General features: G+C 38.1%; 1 protein-coding gene across 1 annotated transcript in view; it reads left to right on the top strand.

Annotated features, from left to right (window-relative positions):
- DNAH11 (dynein axonemal heavy chain 11) overlaps positions 1–21,516 on the top strand; it is a 373,548-nt gene that overhangs the window by 153,718 nt on the left and 198,314 nt on the right. The window contains exons 36-42 of the mRNA XM_077996991.1: positions 2,526–2,664; positions 7,181–7,273; positions 8,874–9,068; positions 9,899–9,976; positions 12,228–12,364; positions 15,076–15,226; positions 16,250–16,398. Of these exons, the coding sequence (XP_077853117.1) occupies positions 2,526–2,664; positions 7,181–7,273; positions 8,874–9,068; positions 9,899–9,976; positions 12,228–12,364; positions 15,076–15,226; positions 16,250–16,398 (942 nt within the window). The remainder of the gene's footprint in view (positions 1–2,525; positions 2,665–7,180; positions 7,274–8,873; positions 9,069–9,898; positions 9,977–12,227; positions 12,365–15,075; positions 15,227–16,249; positions 16,399–21,516) is intronic.

Genomic DNA, 21,516 nt, shown 5'->3' with positions numbered 1-21,516 from the left:
CATGCAGAAAACAAACTGGACTCCTTCCTTACACAAAAATTAACTCAAGATGGCTTAAAGACTTAAACATAAAACCTAAAACCATAAAAGCCCTAGAAAAAAACCTAGGCAATACCATTCAGGACATAGGCATGGACAAAGACTTCATGACTAAAACACCAAAGCAATTGCAACAAAAGCCAAAATTGACAAATGGGACCTAATTAAACTAAAATGCATCTGCACAGCAAAAGAAACTATCATCAGAGTGAAAAGGCAACCTACAGAACGGGAGAAAATTTTTGCAATCTATCCATCTGACAAAGGTCTAATATCCAGAATCTACAAGGAACTTAAATTTTATGAGGAAAAAAATCCCATCAAAAAGTGAATGACGGATATGAACAGACACTTCTCAAAAGGAGACATTCATGCGGCCAGTATTCCCTTATTATCTGTAGTGATGTCTTGAATTCCATGCCTGATACGTGGGTAACTTGTATCTTCTCTCTCTTCCTTTTTCCTCCAAGATAAGCTAGAGGATTATCAGTTTTATTTTGGGTTTTTATTAGGGTGCTCAATATGTGTGCTCAATACTATTCAGTGTGCTTTTAAAATAATAATATTCCACTTCACATATAATCTAAGAACCTCTACAGTTTTTAGTGTGATCTCCTTCCATTCTTTCAAACTTAAAGTTTGCTTGTCCATCCATCTGGATATTTAACCATATTTTATTTGTATTTTCTTCTAATTTTTATAGTATTACTGTACTTATAAATTTAATCTGATAAGAACTTATTTTGGTTGATAATACGAAATGAGTGTTTAAACAATTATTTTCCCTAATAGTTAATCAATTATTCTAACATTGTGTATTGAATGTTTTTCTTTCCTCATAATAACCACTTTCTCTAGCATAATGATTTTATAATGTCTAACTTTCTTGAAAAATTCTAGATAGAGAATAACCATTCTAGAAATAAATGTAATAACTACAGAATAGCTTTGTTTGAAAACTGTGTGCCTTTCCAGTATCCTATTTGTGACCCAACTTATCTCATACTTTCTTTCATTTGGGTCTTGAAATTTGAAATTGTTTTGTGAATTTTTTAATAACTTGAGTGGGTGATGAAAGTATTACTCATGCATGGAGGCCATATGCTTGTGCCTTTGGAGTATTCTGATTCCACCAATCACCAACCATGAGGCCTACAGCATGTGCTTGAACTTCTGAGAACATCAGACTGCATCTCTGTAAAATGAAGATGAGAGGAGTGGACACCTCATAGTGTTGTGGGGATTAAGTGAGAGAATGCATAAAAATATTTTAGCACCCAATATGGTATGAAGTGCTCAGTAAAAATTAGTTGCCTATATTAATGTAAATATAAAATATGTAGATATGCTAGCCTTTTCTCTCTCCGTTTACTCTTCATCTTCTGGTGTCACACGAAAAGTAATAAATGTGTGAAGAAATATGGGGTTAGTTTACATAGAAGAGATGTAGAATAACCTAGATCCAAAGATACTCTAAGGTTGGATGTTTGGGATGAAAATTAGGTATGCAAGAAGTAGACTACAATTATATTTACAAAAACAGGTAGGCAGGTATTGGAATGTATACTTTACGAAGTCTAAAATAATGAGCTTATTTATTTACTCTTCCTTTTTCTTTGCACTTGACTTCAGTTGAGTGGAATGTTTTCAAACATTGCTATGAATAGCAATTGTCTTTGGAGAGGGACTTTTTGGAAGTCCCTCACCAAAAGAAAGGAGATTTGAAGCTGTGTTTTTCTGAAAGTCCCTTTAAAAGTCTATCCAAGTTGGTCCTAGGTAGTGATGTGCTGGCGATGGCTGGTACAAGCTTTTGGTAGCTGACGGTTAAGTTTTCATGAATGTTCTGAGTTGGTTCTTTAGTTTAATGAAAACTAAATTATATCAACTTTTGATTCAATAAGTTGTATTAAAAACAAAGGTGATAAATACTCCAAACTGGTCACTTTATTTATTTTACTGATATTTAGGCTCTTGAGGTTATTTCTGTCTGTTGTGTCTATATATGGTGGTATACTTCTCAGCTCCACATTTAGTGATGCTGTGTTGGTATCCTGGAATCAGCCATGGTGGAAGGGTTTATTCCATGGAAATAAGCAAATGCTATTTTCTAGACAGCCGGTTGTGAAAACATTAACCTGCACACCATTAACCACAGGTAAAGCCTTGGCCCTAGCTCAAAACATAATTATTCCTCTTTCTGCAGTGACAACTTATACCAGAAGTTTACGGAATGTATTCATGGATTTTATTTGAACTCCTACACCTGTGCTTCTGCCACTCCAGACTTTCTATCATTTTTTGTGTCCAGTAATGAGTGGACATTTTTTAAGTTGAAATGAAGGGTCTTATTAGCTGTGATTGACAGACATAATTATGATCTGCTTAGGAATGGTTAAAATGTTGGTACAAAATAATCAGTTGATTTAAGCAATTTGTGCTTATCACCTTGTCACATTTTAAAACTAAAATTCATATTTACGTTTTAGACCCTGTGCCATGGTGGCCCCAGACATTGAACTAATCTGTGAAATCATGTTAGTTGCTGAAGGTTTTGTGGATGCACGTGCATTAGCCCGAAAGTTCATTATGTTGTATACGCTTTGCAAGGAGCTCCTCTCCAAGCAGGTGAGGGATCATTTGTTACATTTTCTTGGTTTTTACATGCAACTGAAAAAGCTTTTGAAGTATGGATTTTAGGTAATTTATCATTCAAATTACATTAGACATTAAAAATTTTTTGTACTTTAAAAAATATTCAATAGTTTGGGGGAACAGATGTTTTCTGGTTACATGGATAAGTTCTTTAGTGGTGATTTTTGAGATCTTGGTGCACCCATCACCTGAGGAGTGTACACTGTACACAGTGTGTAGTCTTTTATCCCTCACCCACCTCCCACCTTTCTCCCAAGTCCCTGTAGGCCATTATATCATTCTTATGCCTTTGCATTCTCATAGCTTAGCTCCCACTTATAAGTGAGAACATATGATATTTGGCTTTCCATTCCTGAGTTACTTCACTTAGAATAATGGTCCCCACCTCCATCCAGGTTGCTGCAAATGCCATTATTTCATTCCTTTTTATGACTGAGTAATATTTCATGGTGTGTATATACCACATTTTCTTTATCCACTCATTGGCTGATGGAAATTTAGGCTAGTCTGTGTTTTTGCAATTGCAAATTGTGCTGCTATAAATAGGCATGTGCAAGTGTCTTTTTCATATAATGACTACTTTTCCTCTGGGAAGATACCCAGTAGTGGGATTGCTGGATCAAATGGAGATTCCTTTAAAAACTAGAACTACCATTTGATTTGATGTTAGAAATATTTTTATATTTTCTACAAATTTTGAAAACTTTATTTTATAATTTTTATTTTTTTCTGAAGTTAAATTTGAGATATTTTAGTTCTGATACTTTATTTGTATTAATACTTTTTTAAACCAACAAGCTGTGTGATTTTCTTTAGCTTTGTCAATTTTGTAATTATAAATGGAATTTTATGTTGCCTCCCTTTCTTCGTGAAAATATTTTCTAGTAAGATAGGGCAGGAGTATTCATAAGAGTAAGATAAGGCTAGTTTTCTGAAGAATATCTCAGGGAATGTTAAAATTATTCTCTTTTATTGGTAATTCTTTATTTAAAGGTAGGGTTGACTGATTTTCTGTTCTTTTAAATTTTTGCTCTACAATTTCCTTGTCTCTAAAATGGGTCAAATTTACATACTCTCTACTCTCCAATCATAAGCTTCTTGAAGATGTATTGAAGCTGCTGATAAGCCACAGAAATTACGTATATGTCAGCATCAATATTTTAAAATTTAGCTGTATGATCATTTTTGACTTTTGATCTTTTGATAACATTTCATTAATTACTGGTGACGTTATTCTGTAGTCAAAATGAAAGTATCAAAATACCACAGTTGCAACCACTCAGTTACCTTACTGCCACATATTCATTTTAACTTGCTCATTGTTAGGGCAAAATATGGAATATGAGAGTGATTTATGTTGTCCTTTTAGTAACTGTGAATTTACATTGAGTGGGTGGAATCATAATTTTTAACAGTTGTCTCTGGATGGTAAGATTATGGGTATTTTTTTTCCTTATTCTTATCTTTTAATGAGCCTATTTTAATTTTATCATGGTAAAAAGTCAGAAGAAAAAATGTAATAGAGCCCAGGGAATGTGGCGTTTCAACTGTATCCATTTTCAGTAGTAATATTTAAACATTTAATGAGCGTCTAGTATATCTAAGTAATGTGCTTTTTGCTGACCATGATGAATGGGTAAGATTCAAAACAAATGAAACACACACCCAGATGTATGACTTTGAAGAATTTAGGTAATTCAGTTTACATGACATAAAAATTGGGAGACAATGGAGAATGAAAAGATTATCAGAGTTTTCAAGGGAGAAAGGAACCAGTACTTATTGAATGGGTACTATGTGTTATGTTACAAGATTGTCAAAAGAAGTTTACAAGTTTGATTTTATTAGCCCTGTTTTACATATGAGAAAACTGAGCAAAGCAACCTGTCCCAAGTCCGTATAGCTAACAAGTGGTAAGAGCAAGATTTGACTTCAGTTCTTTCTAATTCTGTCTAAGACACACCTGTGGCCAATTACAAGCGGAAGGTGTTGGGAGTACAGGTAGAACAAAGAAGAAAAGAGTTTGCTAACTCAGAAATGTCACAAGTGAGAGGAGCAGAAAGAAATCTAGCCAGGACAGAAGAGCTGTGTTAGGAACACAATTCAAGGATACCTTTCTGTGCTATATAAATGGATTTGGGAAAAGAATCAGTAGACATTTTTGACCAATAGAATGATATGATGAAAATTGTGAAGATACTTTTAGCAATTTGCATTGTTTAAACTTTTAGCAGAGGCACCAAGTCCTCTGAAATCTGTGGTCCAAAATTTCTTCTGCATCCACTCCTTTTATTGTTACTGCATGAATTAGCGACTTCCCATTGAGTCCTCAAAGTTCTGATTCTCAGAAATACCATTTGACCCAGCAATCCCCTTACTAGGTATATACTCAAAGGATTATAAATCATTCTGCTATAAAGACACATGCACACATATGTTTATTGCAGCACTATTCACAATAGCAAAGACTTAGAACCAACCCAAATGCCCATGAATGATAGACTGGATAAAGAAAATATGGTACATATACATCATGGAATACTATGAAGCCGTAAAAAAGGATAAGGTCATGTCCTTTGCAGGGACGTGGATGAGGATGGAAACCATCATTCTCAGCAAACTAACACAGGAACAGGAAACCAAACACCGCACGTTGTCACACATAAGTAGGAGTTGAACAGTGAGAACATATGGGCACAAGGAGGGGAACATCACACACTGGAGCCTGTTGTGGGGTGGAGGGATAGGGGAGGGATAGCATTAGGAGAAATACCTGATGTAGATAACAGGTTGATGGGTACAGCAAACCACTATGGTACGTGTATACCTGTGTAACAAACATGCACATTCTGCACATGTATCCCAGAACTTAAAGTAAACAACAACAACAAAACCTCTGGTTCTTTCCCCTCCCTTTCCTCTTCAAGCCTCGTCCTACTCCATCAGTGGCTTTCAAATGGTCTTTACCATGACCCACAGTAAAAAATACTTCTTCTATTGCAACTCAGTGTATACATACATACACAACTGAACCATACATTTCACCAAACACGTTTTCCTTTTTTTTGTTTTTATTATTTTGAGAGAGTCTCGCTTTGTTACCCAGGCTGGAGTACAGTAATGTGATCATAGCTCACCGCAGCCTCGACCTCCCTGGCTCAAGCGATCTTTCCCTCCCAGCCTCCTAAGTAACTGAGACTCTAGGTGTGCATCATCACACCCGGCTAATTTTTCTATTTTTTGCAGTGGTGGGGTTTCCCCCTGTTGCCCAGGCTGCTCTGGAACTCCGCCTCAGCCTCCCAAAGTGCTGAGATGACAGGCATGAGCCACCACACTCAGCCACTTTTTGCTCTTATTTGCACCACACCACGGTGTTTTTCATTTCGTTCCATTTTATTACAGACAAAAATGATGGTCAAGACCTACTAAACTGATTTTATTATCCACTAATGGAGTAAATGGGATATTTACGCATGTAACATTGTTTCACTGCCCACAAAAAAAAAAAAAAATTGTACTCACATTAATTCACTTTACTCCTACAACCACTTATAAAGTAGGTGGATGCTTTTATCTGCCTTTTTATAGATGATGATTTTGAGGCTCTGGGAGGTAAAGTGGCTTTCCCACAGACACAGCTGAGAGACATTTGAGAGATGGGTTGTTACTATGTGGATTGTAGCTGGATGGCGAAAGAGAGAAGGCCAGTCCCGTGTAAGCAGTTAGTTCATTTGGAATATCTTTACTGAGCACCTACCCTGTGCCACGCACTGTGCTAGCCCCAAGAAGACAGTGAGTATATGGGAAATAAGTTTAGCATGAGAAAAAAACAGAAGAAAAAATGTAATTGGACCCAGGGAGCATGGAGTTGCAATTGTATCCAATCTCAGAAGTAATATTCTGAGATCCTCCAGGAGCCCAGACCCTGTGGGAGGAGTCTTAGGGATAATGTTGAAGTCTCATAAAAAGATAATTGAATCTTAAGGACATGGTTTTTATTATATTATGTGCTGGCATCTAGGCAGAAGTGTCTGATTAAGAGATGGAGTAATTAGGGCCATTAGGGATCGAAGTCTGGGGAGAAGTAGAATATCAGGGCCCTTGATAAAACCAGCACAGGTGGAGAAATGTGTTTCTGGTTGGAGGTGAAAAGGTGGAATTTGTTGAGCTACTGAGTTAGCAGGTCTATTGAGAGAGTACAGCAAGGGAGGTGGATGGAGCCTTGGGCAAATGTTGCAGTTAGGTGCTATGGAAAGAAGAGACTTGCTGACAGAGGCCAAAAAACAAAAACACAGGCAAAAGAAACAGGACGACACTATGGGGACGTGATTTTCACAATTTCAAAGAGGAGAAGAAAATGGTATTTTGAATCATTAAAGGGTGTATTTATCTGAACTCCTTTTTTTAAACTTTCAGCTCTTACCTCTGGAACGAGAATCTTACTCCGTCATACAATTTTTGAGAAAATAAACCTATGTTTTGATTTTAGGATCATTATGATTGGGGACTTCGTGCTATTAAATCTGTCTTGGTTGTGGCTGGCTCTCTGAAACGAGGAGATAAAAATAGACCTGAAGATCAGGTACTGCAATGCTAATATGATTTTGCTGAGTGAGTAGCTGGCCAGCTTCACAGAAATGAAAGTATATGCCTGGATGGTGGGGCATGCACAGCACAACTTTTAAAAAGCATAACATCTATTGTTAATGCAGGAGATTTGAGGATTGGCATTCCTTATAAGAGGTCACAAGTGTTCTTGAGTACAAAGATATGAATCTGGAAAAGAAAATGTGATTTTACAAGTACTTTTGAAATAGCCCCGAAAAGTATTTTGACAGTCATAATCAAGTAATTCAGTAATCACTGATTTCCTCTGAGGAACATTTAAGAAATCTGAGTGAGTTGGGATGTTAATCCTGGAAAGTCAGTGAAGACATAATCGGAGAAAGAACATCCATTTCATGGGACGTAAGATGGGCTTGCAGAATGAAACAGGAAAGGAGGGTGCCTAACACCAATGAAATGCTTGATTGGTTGGTCAGAGCTAGTGGAGAAATGTTCTGCTCTCATTCCTGGAGAGAAATGATAACACATCATGGATTTTTCCCTTAAGTAGCGAGAGCAATGGATTTATGTGTTATCAGTCCATTTTCACACTGTTACAAAGAACTACCTGAGACTGGGAAATTTATAAAGAGGTTTGATTGACTCACAATTCCACAGGCTTAACAGGAAGCGTAACTGGGAGAACTCAGGAAACTGACAATCATGGAGGAAGGCAAGGGGGAAGCACGGACCTTCTTCACATGGTGGCAGGGGAGAGAGAGAGTGAAGGGGAAAGTGCCACACACTTTAAAACCATCAGATCTCGTGAGAACAGCAAGGAGGAAATCTACCCCCTTGATGATCCAATCACCTCCCACTAAGCCCTCCGATTTGACAAGAGATTTGGGTGGGGACACAAATCTAAACCATATCAATATGTATCACCATGTGTATGTGCAATATGACTTGAGAAATAGCAAAAAAAAAAAAAAAGTGTCCTTTTTTAAATTGAGGGATATTTATTATGTATTTTTCTACTTTGCCAATATTTCTCTCTTTTCCTCTTAATTTCCTTGTAATTTAGTACTAGGTCAAGATTTTCTTTCGTTTATTTGTTATCTTGCTTTTTAAAATTTTTGTTGGAATGCTTAGCTCTTTCTGTAAAAGTTATCCTGACGTTTGAGTTACTGCTTTTAAAATCTTTGGCTTACAGCTAAGATAGAACAACAACAACAAAACTAAAAATGTTTGAGATTATCATTCTAAGATTCACCGAGGACTTTGGACAAAATGATCTGATGAGCTTGATTAATTTAAATTCTGGAGTTTGAGGATTCAAGAGAGAAGGCCCTTAGATTGTTTCTAAAGATCAAAACAGATCATTGGCAGGGAAGGAAAAGGCCTCTTTGCTGTTCTTATTCTAAGGATTGTCCATGGTATCAGTTCAGCCTTCTCATGTTCTGATACCTCAGTTTTAAACATTTAACCTCCCTATTGATAGAATGCCATCTTAATGGAGAACAGTAACAATATCTCATGCTTCACATATGAGGATTAAAAATAACAAACATCTTTAGTTCTTCAGGTGTTTGTTAGAACTTGTTTTGGCTTTTTTATAAATTTTTTTTTTCCCCTAGGTACTCATGAGAGCATTAAGGGATTTCAATATGCCTAAGATAGTGACTGACGACATCCCAGTGTTTCTTGGCCTGGTCGGTGACCTGTTTCCAACCCTGGATGTGCCCCGGAGGAGGAAGCTGCACTTTGAACAGGCGGTCAGGCAGTCTACCCTGGAGCTCCGCCTGCAGCCTGAAGAGAGCTTCATCCTCAAAGTAAAAGGAGCATTTGCTTTTCATGGCAGCTGTTGGGATTGTCAGTTGAAATAATTGTGGCTAACTGATGCTAAAGCAAGATGTTAACTTGTACCCTAAGCTTAATAGGATCTTAATATATGCTTTCAAGCATTTTCATATGGCAGGATTAAGTAAACATAAGTATTTTAGTAGCCCCACTCTGTAAGGTGAAAACAGATATGATTGACATGGCTTTAAATGTAAGCATACTTTTAGTTAGGTTTAAAAACTTGTTGATTCTTGGAGACATGCACTACAAATTTACTTTGTTCTTTCCTCCTTTTTAGAGAACATTGGAAGTAAAATCATTAGTGTATGCTTTTAATGAGGGAAGAATGACAACATGTATGAGAATAAGTTAGGTAGATATTATCTGACATATCAAAGCCTTGTGCCTATTATTCAGTTTGAATTCAGTGAATGCATGGACATTAAACACTGTATACATTATCCATTTTAGATATTCTATACGATATAAATCATTACTCAGTTGTAGATGGTGATTGGCTATGTACAGTGTTTGTTCAAAACTTCATGAAGAGTTAACGATTTTTGTAAGTAACCCCTGCCATATACTGAGTACTGCATAAAATCACGGTTTGGCTTTAGTCTTATCCCTGTGGTCTACATGGGAAATCCAGGAAAAACTATACTTTTCACTTATGGTCTATTTTAACTTTCTGTGAACGTACTATTGTCAGTGGGGGCTGGTCTGGGTGTAAGGAAAGAAGAATTGGGCAAAAATGGTAGGTCATCTTTTTGTCACCAACTCATTAAAGGAAACCAGCAACTGGCTGTTTGCTCTGCAGGTTGTCCAGCTTGAGGAACTGTTGGCTGTGCGGCACTCGGTCTTTGTGGTTGGAAATGCAGGCACAGGGAAGAGTAAGGTATAGTAAATTGCCTAATAGCTTACAGCTATGGAAAGAACATTTGTCGTTATTGTGGTTTGGCCTATTTTCAATGCTACTCAAAAGAATTCCCCACCATGAAGCCTGCCATAATTTGGGGTCAGAATCTGAGACTCTAATCTTGCTGCTTGATCAATTGATCTTTTCCTTTATATTGGGTCAGCAGTGGGGAGAACAAGAAACAAATAGAGCATTGCATTCACATAGGAAAAGCAAGCTGACATGAAGATTGAGCTTTCCACATGAGATTTTCAGTATCAGATGAAGGCATTTCGATACACGCCATCCTACCTTACGCACCTTTCAGTACATTTATGCTTGGATTCTTTTATCAAAGATAAACATATTAAGAGACTGTGGAATAAGATATCTGGCTGGAAGATTTGATTGGCTCTAGCCACATTTATCAAACCTATTTTCTTTTCCAAGTCATCCTTGATTCTCCTCCCCACATCATTCAGAAAAACAAACCCAAATATTTTCCTTCAGTACTCCCTCAGAAATATAACCCTCTATATGGCCAAACAAAACCTAAAAATAAAAGGAAGTGGCAAAACCCACATTTTTGAGGTACCTATTACATGCTGTGCTAGGTGCATTATGTATGATTTACTCTGCACAACAATGATATACTATGGGTGTTATTATCCCCATTTTTAGTTCACCGCTTGATTTTGTTTGGTCTTACTGACAGTCCTGGCAACATACTTATTTTCTTGGTTGGCAGACGGTATATGCAGAACTGCATGCATTTTAATTCAGGATGCTTGGGTATAAACATACTTGGTAGCCAACAGCTAAAAATAATCAGATTCAGCATATGAGATTTTAGAGGATGGCAGTATATGGAACTTGCCAGTATTTAGATCAGAACCCAAAGTGGAACAACTGTAAGATAAAAAAAAAAAAAAAAAAAAACTCTGTGTAGACATTTTTCTAGTGAAAAATATAATAAATGAAATATTAAAGTAGATAACTGATAGACCTGTAATTATTTTGTTAGAGTAAGTTACAGATGTAGGCCACAGTTCAAGGAAGGATAAAATCAAATTCCATACTTTCCAGTAGATTAATGGTTTCTAAAAATATAAGCTTAATATTCCTAAGGCATTTACTTACTTTCTTCTAGTCTTCACCAGTTTTGTTCTACTCAACAGGTACCTAACCCGAGATACCCGGAGCGCTGCAGCTCAGGGTGACGTTCTTTAGCATCTTATCATTTCAAAGTGTTTGTCAATTGTTTATCCGTTTTTTCAAAACCCCTGTGAGTAGGGGTTTTGTCAGCATGATAAATATCTAAGACAAAAGCCACAGCTTTTCAAAGGAGCAAAAGGGAGAGTAAGGGCAGATATTTGACTGAAGGTATCAATTAATTGAATAGACATACACTGAGCACTTGTTCTGTGAGTTCACATTCTCAAGGCTTTTCCTCAATTATCAGGATCAGGGTTTCTCAGCCTCAGCACTGTTGACATTCTGGACTGGGTAACTCTGCTATAGGGGGCTATCCTGTGCATTGAAAGATATTTAGCAACCTCCCTGGTCTCTATCCACTAGATGCCCAGAAGTCCCTTCCCCTTTCTTCCCCCTAGTCAAGACAGTCTGTTTTTGAGAACCACTGCCCTAAGTCGCTAGGTCTCAAAGCATGGCCAGACCAGCGTCATTGGCATCAGCTGGGCCCTTGTTGGAACTGCACATTACTGGCCCCACCTCAGACCTACTGAAACAGAAGCTCTGGGATTGGGCCCAGCAATCTGTATTTTAATACCCTCCAAGCAATCTGATGTAGGCTACATTTTGAGAGAAACCAATCTTGCTGATTCAGGCAGGGTAGAATTTTTTTTTTTTTTTTTTTTAGTCTCGCTCTATCACCCAGGCTGGAGTGCAGCAGGCGGCGTAGATTTTGTAATCAACATGGATGCTTATTTATGTATGGTCCTCCACTTGGCACACATGATTAAAAATCTCAAATGAGAAAGTGACTCCCTTTACTCTAAATGGTTCAAAGAGTCAAGTGAACTGATTCTGTCTCGCTGAGTATTTGTAAGATGAAGCTTTTCAAGATGGTAATGGAAATGCACATATGTGCATTTTTCCCCTTCTGGATCTTAGCGCACACAGAGCATCTAGGAGCATATACTGAATAAGGAAAACTCTTCAGAAATCTTTTACTTTCCATTTGGCTTATGTTAGTATTAATTTTTTTTGGCTCTTTCCTCCTTCCCCTCAGATTTTGAGAACACTGAACCGAACATATGTTAACATGAAACAGAAGCCGGTTTGGAATGACTTAAACCCTAAAGCTGTGACAACAGATGAACTCTTTGGTTTCATACATCATGCTACCCGAGAATGGAAAGATGGCAAGTAGTATTTCCCCTTTAGAAGTGCTAAAATTTTTTTTTCTATCCAGAAAACTGTTTTTCAATACAAGCCAATTTTAGTCATAGTCACAGACTCACTGTTTATATGTTGGCATTATTGGAAATATAGCAGATCACAACAGCATTTATAATGTATAAATTAAAACTAGATTTGAATAAGTACTTGATTTGCATTCAGTGGATTTGTACTCAGAGCTGTGGTATTTTATCCCACGTCAATTATGTCAGGGCTCCCTGTAAATCAGGAGTGAAGTCAACATGAATGCCTCAGGAAACATCTATAAAGTACCTGATATGAGACACTGACTGAAGTTCAGGCAGACGTTCCAGGTGCCAGGGACAAAAGTAAATAGGGCATGTTTCCTGCCCTGAGAGTATTTGTGAGCAAACAGATCCCTTTGTGACAATCTGTTAGGAGTTCCTTTTACAGTAAATGCGCTAACCTTGGCATCATCTTTGAGGCCTGTCTCCCTGTCACACCCTACATCCAACCTCACAGCAAATCCTATAGGCTTTACCTTTAAAATGTATGTGAATTCCGGTTCTACTCACCTTCTCCATAGATGCCACGTTAGTCGAAGCCACCATCATGTCTCGCCTGTACTACGGCAGTGGGTAATCTCCTCCTCCTGGTTTCCCTGCAGTTCATTTGACCTAAAGCAGACAGAGGGGCTTCAAATGTTACTTCTCTGCTTTTGATTTCAAGTGGGTTCCAATCACCTTTAGAATCCAACCTTTTCCATGGCTTATAAGGCTCTATGTAATTGGATCCGTGCCCCCGTCCCCAAATCCCACCATCCCTGACTTCGTTTCCCACCACTTCCTATAATCCATTCATTCTGGCCTCTTTGCTATTCCTTGAACTTGTTCCCATCACGGGACCTCAGCACCTCATGTTCCTGTCATCAGCAACACTCTTCTGGATGCCTGCATGACTTGCTTCTTTATCTTACTTCGGCATCAGGTCAAACGTCACATCATAGAAGACTTCCCTGATGGCTGATCTAAAGTAGAAATGCCAATCAAAATCACAATGAGATAGAATCTCACACCAGTCAGAAAGACTATTATGGAAAAGTCAAATGATGCTGGTGAAGCTGTGGAGAAAAGGAACCACTTATAGACTTGGTGGTTCAGTCACTATGGAAAGCAGTTTGGAGATTTCTCAAAAAATTTAAAACGGGACTACCATTTGACCCAGCAATCCCATTACTGGGTATATACCTAAAGGAAAACAAATTGTTCTACCAAAAAGACACATGCACTCGTATGTTCATTGCAGCACTGTTCACAATAGCAAAGGCATGGAATCAACCTAAGTACCCATTAATGGTGGATTAGATAAATAAAACGTGGTACATATACACCATGGAATACTATGTAGCCATAAAAAAGAACAACATCATGTTTTTTGCAGCAACATGGATGTAGCTGGAGGCCATTATCCTAAGTGAATTAATGCAGAAACAGAAAACCAAATACTGCATGTTCTCATTTACAAGTGGGAGCTAAACATTGGGTACATGTGGACATAAAGATGGGAACCATTGACACTGAGGCCTACTAGAGGTGGGAGGGAAGGAGAGGAGCACGGGATGAAAAACTACCTGTTGGTTCCTATGCTTACTACCTGGACGATGGCACCATTTCTATCCCAAACCTCAATGTCACACAGTGTACCCATGCAACACACCTGCATGTGTATCATCTGAACGTAAAATAAAAATTGAAATTTAAAACACAGTAATAATAAAGCAGGACACCTTTTGTCATTCTCTATCCTCTCGTCTTGTGTACACTCCTTTTTCTGTGGGACAGTTTTTGCTGTCTCAGGCTAGCTTCTGTCTTTTTGTAAAGAAGTATGACAGGGAGAGTACCTATCTGTTTAGGCTGAAAAACTGTGGAAACTCTTCGAATCAGTGACTATTAGAAAAGTTTACTGGCTGCTTTATGAATCGTGGTGGCAAGTTCCATTAGATACTGTCACTTTTGGCACAAAATATGTCACAGAGGAAACATCATACATGCATCAAAACAATTTTGCTCACAATTCTATTAGATTTACTAGAGCTTGAAAAATTTGCAACTGTTAAATCTGTCACATCAAACACACAATGCTTAGATATGTACTAATGGCAAAAAGGACTGTAGATTTAAAATGTTATTGCGTATACATCTTGTTAAGGAATGATGAGTTACTATCCCATTGAACACATTTCTGTAAGAGATGTATAGTGCTTCTGAATGCTTTAGCGTCAGAATTTTGCCCTTGAAAATTGGTATAGAAAAATGGAGAAAGGGTGAAATAAACAAATATTTGATCTAAAATGAATACTGAACATACGTGTATGAAGAAGGATCATGTCTTCATTTGGTGTAAGTTTTGAGTTTTATGTACGTTACCTTCTACAGATCCCCACAACTGTTCATGAAGGAAAGTTTTTGTTATCTCTGTTTGGCATATGAGGAAGCTCAGTCGTGGAAGTTAAGGATCCTTCTCAGTGAGGTGAAGCTTGCACATTGGTAAATAATAGTGCTGGATCTGGAACCCATGTGTGACTCAAAAGGTGTTACACACTGCTCACTAGAAAGAGGCAGCAAAATCGTTTTTATTTAGTTAATAAAAGAGCTTCCAACATGAATTATACCAATCTATTGTAGAAATAAACAGCACTCAACGACTTTATATATTAGGATTGTTTACTCTTGTTTTATAGGTCTCTTTTCATCCATTCTGCGAGAACAAGCAAATCTTAAGAATGATGGACCAAAATGGATAGTCCTGGATGGAGATATTGACCCCATGTGGATTGAATCACTCAATACTGTAATGGATGATAACAAGGTGAACAAAACTTCAGTTGTAAACCTTAAATATAACATCCTGAGTGTATTAAGAGTTCCATTCACTTGTTGGTGTTAATACTAGTTTTTGCTCATTAACCTGGGATTCTTTATGTAACTATTATTTCGGTAAGTGCTGTTTTCCTGGTAATTTTTTTTAATTTCACCATTAAAGAATTTCAAGGAATATGTTCTGTTTCTTTGAATGCAGCCACCTTTACTGAGAGTTAGATACAGATCCAAGAATTTAGTTTACACATCTTACCACTTTCTAAGAGGTAGGCATAAATTATTATATCTTGTCATCTTTAAGTATAAATACTTAAACAATGAAAGAATGGGTTTGTGCTATATGATAATTGAAATTAACTAGTTCCTATGGCTATGGATTGAGTTAAAATGTTTTTCCAAGCTTTTTGCCACAGTTAATTCAGCATTCCCAGCAAAAACAAAAGGTGATGGTACAGGTCTGTGAGATATCATTCAAGCAACACAGGGTCTATTGTTGGGGTCAGCAGAGAGAGATCAGTAATCATCATTACTCCAGAATAGATTTAGTAACCACCTTGAATTAACAGTAATTACTGCTTACTCAACTGAGACACTGTTCATCATAAAATACAGGTTTGGTATCTTTATACTTGTGTAAGTTTCTTTGGACAATTGATAATCATGGTATTTCAGATTCTAAAGAAAGTTTTTTTACGGTATTCAGGTCCTTTCATGTGATTAATTTTTATAATAAATGTCTTATCTTTGGCTTAGTAATAAAATTACTACAATTATGTAAAGGTTGCCATTCACCAGTCCATTTAGGTGAGTTTGTTCCTCAAGGGTCAGTCAGGTCATCTCAGGGGTGAGCTTAGATCTTTATTCAGACTGCACTTCTGATTCAGGACAATGAGCCCACAGCCTGTGGTACTTCTGATAGGGGAAAGTACTTGTTGCTTCTATATGTTTGCAGCATTGCTTTTGCCCATGGGTGACAGTGCACCTCTGTGCACCACTGTGCTGCTCACTCCAGGTGCTGACCCTCGCCAGCAATGAGCGCATCACCCTCACTCCCTTCATGAGGCTTCTGTTTGAGATACATCACTTAAGGAGCGCAACCCCGGCCACTGTTTCCAGAGCTGGTATTCTGTATGTGAACCCACAAGATCTGGGCTGGAATCCGTGAGTATTTCTTTTTTGTTTATTGTAGTAAATTGTATGTAACATAACATTTACCATTTTAATAAATTTTGCTTAAGCACATTCATGATGTTGCACAGCTATCACCACCATCCATCTCTGGAAGTTTTTTATCTTCCCAAACTGAAACTCTTTATCCACTAAACAATAACACCTCATTGTCCCCTCCTCCCAGCTCTTGGGAACCTTCATTCTACTTTCTATCTCTATGAATTAGACTACTCTAGGTAGCTCATATAAATGGAATCATACAGTGTTTGTCTTTTGGTGACAGGTTTATTTCACTTAGCATAATGTCTTCAGAGTTTATCCACGTAGCAGCATATTGCAGTATTTCCTTTTTTAAGGCTGAATAGTACTCCATTATGTGTATATACCGTATTTTGTTTACCCATTCATCTATAAATGAACACGGATTTCTTCTACCTTTTGGCTATTGTGAATAATGCTGCTGTAAACATGGGTGTACAAATATTTCTTCAAGACCCTGCTTTCCATTCTTTTGGGTAGAACTCAGAAGAATTGCTAGATCATATGTTAATTCTAATTTTAATTTTTTGAGAAACTGACACATTGTTTTCCACAGCTGTTACCCATTTATATTCCCATCAACAGTGGACAAGCCTTCTAATCTCTCCACATCTGTGCCGGCACTTGTTATTTTCCTTTATTCTAACAGTAGCCGTGCTAATGGGCATGAGGTGATATCTCATTTTAATTTGCATTTCCCCGATGGTTAGTGATGTTGAACATCTTTTCATGTGCTTATTGGCTGTTCGTACGTCTTCTTTCGAAAAATGTTCACGTCAGTTCTTTGCCCATTTTTTATTCAGTGCTTTTTAAAATTGTGCCTGGATCTTGTTAAAATCTTAGTATAAAATTCTAAATATTTATATGCTCACTTGAAGGTATTAGCAATTAAATTTAAAGCTAATGAATTAGGCTAATTTAAAGATAATTAAGTTAGCACTGGAATGCCTTTGTCATTTTTACTTGGACATTACCTGATTCACATACCTTGAAGATGTTAAGAACTCAGTAAATATTTGTTGAGTAAGTGAATAAATAATGAAAGCTTATATGGAACACTTATATAAAAAGAAATCGCTTAGGTTATGTATGTTTGCATGTATATATACTATGCATATATGAACAGTTGTAATGCTTTGATTTAGAGCAACTTTACGGTGCCCAGTTGCTTACTCCTCAAATGCTTACATTTTCTACAGTTCATTCTGGTTGTAACTTGTCACCTCCAGCATTTGCACTTAGAACTGTAGGAATCGCTGAGCTCTGCCACTGAACCCATGCTTGTGCCTGGCATGCTTCTTATGTCAGAAATCTTTTGTTTACCTCTCTGGACACACTCTCCAGCCTTCTCACCCTCTTCTGTGGTCTGTATGGACCACATTAGTGGGCTCCTTGCCTTCCGGCTTCTGGTTGGTTTGGCTAATGAAGAATCCTGGCAGGAAGTGAGAGGGAGAGAGGACAGTGAGGTCAGGCTATTTATTCTCCTTCCCAACAGGGTCATGTCAGGATGGTTCTGTCTCTCTGTGACTGCAGGTCACAGCTCTTCTTATATCTCTCCATTAAGGATCTTTCCTTCCAGGTTCTGGCAATCCTTCATTCTCTTGTCCCTCCAGGCATAGGTACAGTAACCATTCCTTGTAATTACTCTCTTGGCATGGTACTGTCCCTTCCATTTTCTCTACTCCTTGCCCACACTTCTGTAACTAGTCCTTTTATTGATCCTTCCCTTATTATCGTGATTTGGAGATGACATCTGTTTCCTGCCAGAGGCCTAACTGATGTACTTCTGCAGGCTGCCTTTCCTGTGTGTACTGATGCGCTCACTAAAAGTCTCATTCCTTACCTCTGCGGCATAGTAGAGCCATGCCCAGGCTTTTGCTTTTGACAAAGTCTTTATTGGATATGTTTTGGAGAAGGAGTGATTTTCAAAAGTTTTAAATGGAGTGTTTTTCTTGGGATAATAACTCCTTTCCACACTTGGGATTCTGTCTCCTGGGATGCTTCTATTGGTTGGGAGCTACCTGAGGGAGTTTCTACAGCAGCCCTGACTCCCTCTGTACAGAGAACCTGGGCACTGCATTCATTTCCTTCATGAGACCTCTTACCCCTCCTGGGTGTGCCCTGATTGCAGTAGTGAACCTCACAGCTCCCGAGGCATATGTCATTCAATCTCAATCCTATCCTGTGGAGATTTGTGCTCACAAAAGCTGGGTCCAAATCTCTGTTTAAAGAAGGACTTTCATGTAATACATCAAAGGTCATGGGTTGGCTAAAGAGACACCCAATTTATATTCCTAAGAGAGTCAAACAACGCTGTCTTCACCATTCGATTTTGCTTTTGGGTTTTTTTGTTTTGTTTTATCCAAAATTATTGGGTAGGTGTTAATTTTCATGGATGTGACCAAAGAATTCATCCAGGTCATTTTCCAAAATAATGGAAATCTTCTCTAAAAGGTATTTTTCTATTTTCACCTCCCATTGCAATAAACTTTCAATAAGTCACGAAATAGCTATTTTAGGATAAAGGGTATTTTTTCCTCTCCATAGTTATTGGAGACCTTAACATCTTACTTCAAGGTAGTTATATTAACAAAATGATAGCTTTATACATATTAATTCATTTAATACTCAGTTACCTTCTGAAATAGACATAATTATTAGCCCAGTTTTCCAAGCGAATCTCTTAAGTCTCAGTTGTCAGCAATGCTTTTTTCAGAGTCAAAACTTTGAAATAAAGTTCAAAGCTATAGAAAAGTTGGAAAGGTAGTACAATGCACAGCAGAGACGCTTTTCCTGCAATCACTAACCATTTTACCACTTTTACTTTCTCTCTCTTTCTCTCTTTCTCTGGCATAGAGGCACATTTTCTACTTTTATTAATGTTTGCTGAGATATATGAAACTAAGATGGAGACATTAAGACACGTCATCCTGGCCGGGTGCGGTGGCTCACGCCTGTAATCCCAGCACTTTGGGAGGCCGAGGCGAGTGGATCATGAGGTCAGGAGATCGAGACCATCCTGGCTAACCCAGTGAAACCCCATCTCTATTGAAAATACAAAAAATTAGCCGGGCGTGGTGTCAGGCGCCTGTAGTCCCAGCTACTCGGGAGGCTGAGGCAGGAGAATGGCGTGAACCCAGGAGGCGGAGCTTGCAGTGAGCCAAGATCACGCCACTGCACTCCAGCCTGGGCGACAGAGTGAGACTCTGTCTCAAAAAAAAAAAAAAAAAAAAAAAAAAAAAAAAAAAAAAAGTCATCCCTAAGTCTGATTATGAAAGACTAGATACTGCTAGATGACTCTTGGAAGCCACAGCTTTAGATCATCCTCTTTCTTCTATTACTTGAGCTTAAAATATTCTTCTGGCTTTGTATCACTAATACTTGCACCTATATCAAATGAGCGTATTGTCTTCTTTCCCTACAATCCCAATGCCTCATATTTGGATACTGTATATATTATAAACATGCAACTTCAGAAATAATTGGTATACACTGCTAGTCAGCATGTGCTGCTAACTGTCTACCATTTTTCCAGGCCATGGTGAATGACAGAGAACTCAAAACTTGCTCTGAGGGTAGACTTACAGTTTGTTCAGTTCCTTCTATCTGATACAACAGGATCCAACCCCAGAGGACTGAGTAATAAATAAAAAGTTTTCAGAGGTCTGAGAACTTTGGCTACTCTAGAAAGTTTAGAAACCACAGGGTTTTAGACTTCACTTAATAAACCTGGAACAGTTCTGGAGGAAGGAGGAACAACTGAGCTGCTGATAGGAGGACTCATTTGCAAATTCTGGAAAGCCAAAACTCTCTGTTAATAACCTGCATGTTGCCATTAAGATGATACATTGGGGCATTACAATGTAGCCGTTTCCCGAGGTGGGGCATCAATGTGGGTGATCTTTTCTGTGGGCAAGGAAATGCCATTTTAGTATGCCATTTTCAATTGTATGTAATATAATAGTAGTCATGTTCACATCTATCACATCTTTTAAAAATCATAAGGAATTTTTTTTTGTGAAGCAGTGTTGCAAGAATTGCACACAAGTGCAGCTCTATAGCTTCAGTGTTTGCTGAAGGGTAACAGTTTCTCCTTCTAAATTTACCGTCTTTTAATGTGTATTTTATTCCTAAGCTATGAAAGTTTAGCAATAATTTCTACATAAATTTTTAAACTGTCCAGCAACATAGCCATTTTTACTCTCTATCCTGTGCTGTGTGGTGTGATTGATCCCTAGTAGAGGTCATTTATCTGATTCTCCCCCCACCCACACACTTTTTTTTTCTCTCTCTCAAGCAGAATCAGCTCTTACCACATCTCCTGGTTTGGTTGGACTGACTTTTTTCTGGAGCAACTCTCACTTGTGGAAGTAATTTGTGCAAAAGCATCATTTGCTAGTGGGCTCAGTAGATTTTCTCTGAGACTTTAGTTGCTGCTGATATGACTCCATGAAGTCGCTATTACCTGCACCCTAAGTGCAAAGCCCACTTCTTCCTTCTGGGCTACTTTTTGAAGTTACTGCTCCTAGTGATCCTTGCCATGGCTTTCTGCTCCCACAGAAACCTGGAAGAAACTTTGTTGGGAAGTGGGGTGTAGGTTTTGTTATATCCATCAGAATCCAGGATGCCAACTCTTGTGCCCAATGGGACACTACTGCCTTTAGGAGAAACACAGGGAGATGGAGCCGCAATCTAATCCTGAGTTTCCCAATGCCACCAACTCTGTACTAATGAGTAACATTTATTGAGAATTTGTCAGATGCTAATGTAAGCACTTTGCACATGCAAACTTACATAATCCTCACAGCCACCCCAGGAGGTTCATATTATTACCATCTCCATTTACAGAGGAGAAAATTGAGGCACAGAGAGGTTAAGTAAGTTGCCCAAGGTAACACAGTTTAAAAATGGTGGAACGGAGATGCATATCCAGGCAGTCTCACTTTAGACTTTCCTTTCCCTGGGCAATCCTCTTTCCCCTTTCTTGATAAGCTCTAGATACAAAAATTCCACTTTCCACTCTGGCAGCTGATATAGGGTAAAATCAGTAGTTGAGAGGGTGGCCTTCAT

The sequence above is a fragment of the Macaca mulatta genome, chromosome 3 (genome assembly GCF_049350105.2).
Source record: "Macaca mulatta isolate MMU2019108-1 chromosome 3, T2T-MMU8v2.0, whole genome shotgun sequence".
Classification (NCBI taxonomy): Eukaryota; Metazoa; Chordata; class Mammalia; order Primates; family Cercopithecidae; genus Macaca; species Macaca mulatta.
Note: the sequence above shows the minus strand (reverse complement) of the source record. Positions and strands in the feature narration are given on the sequence as shown.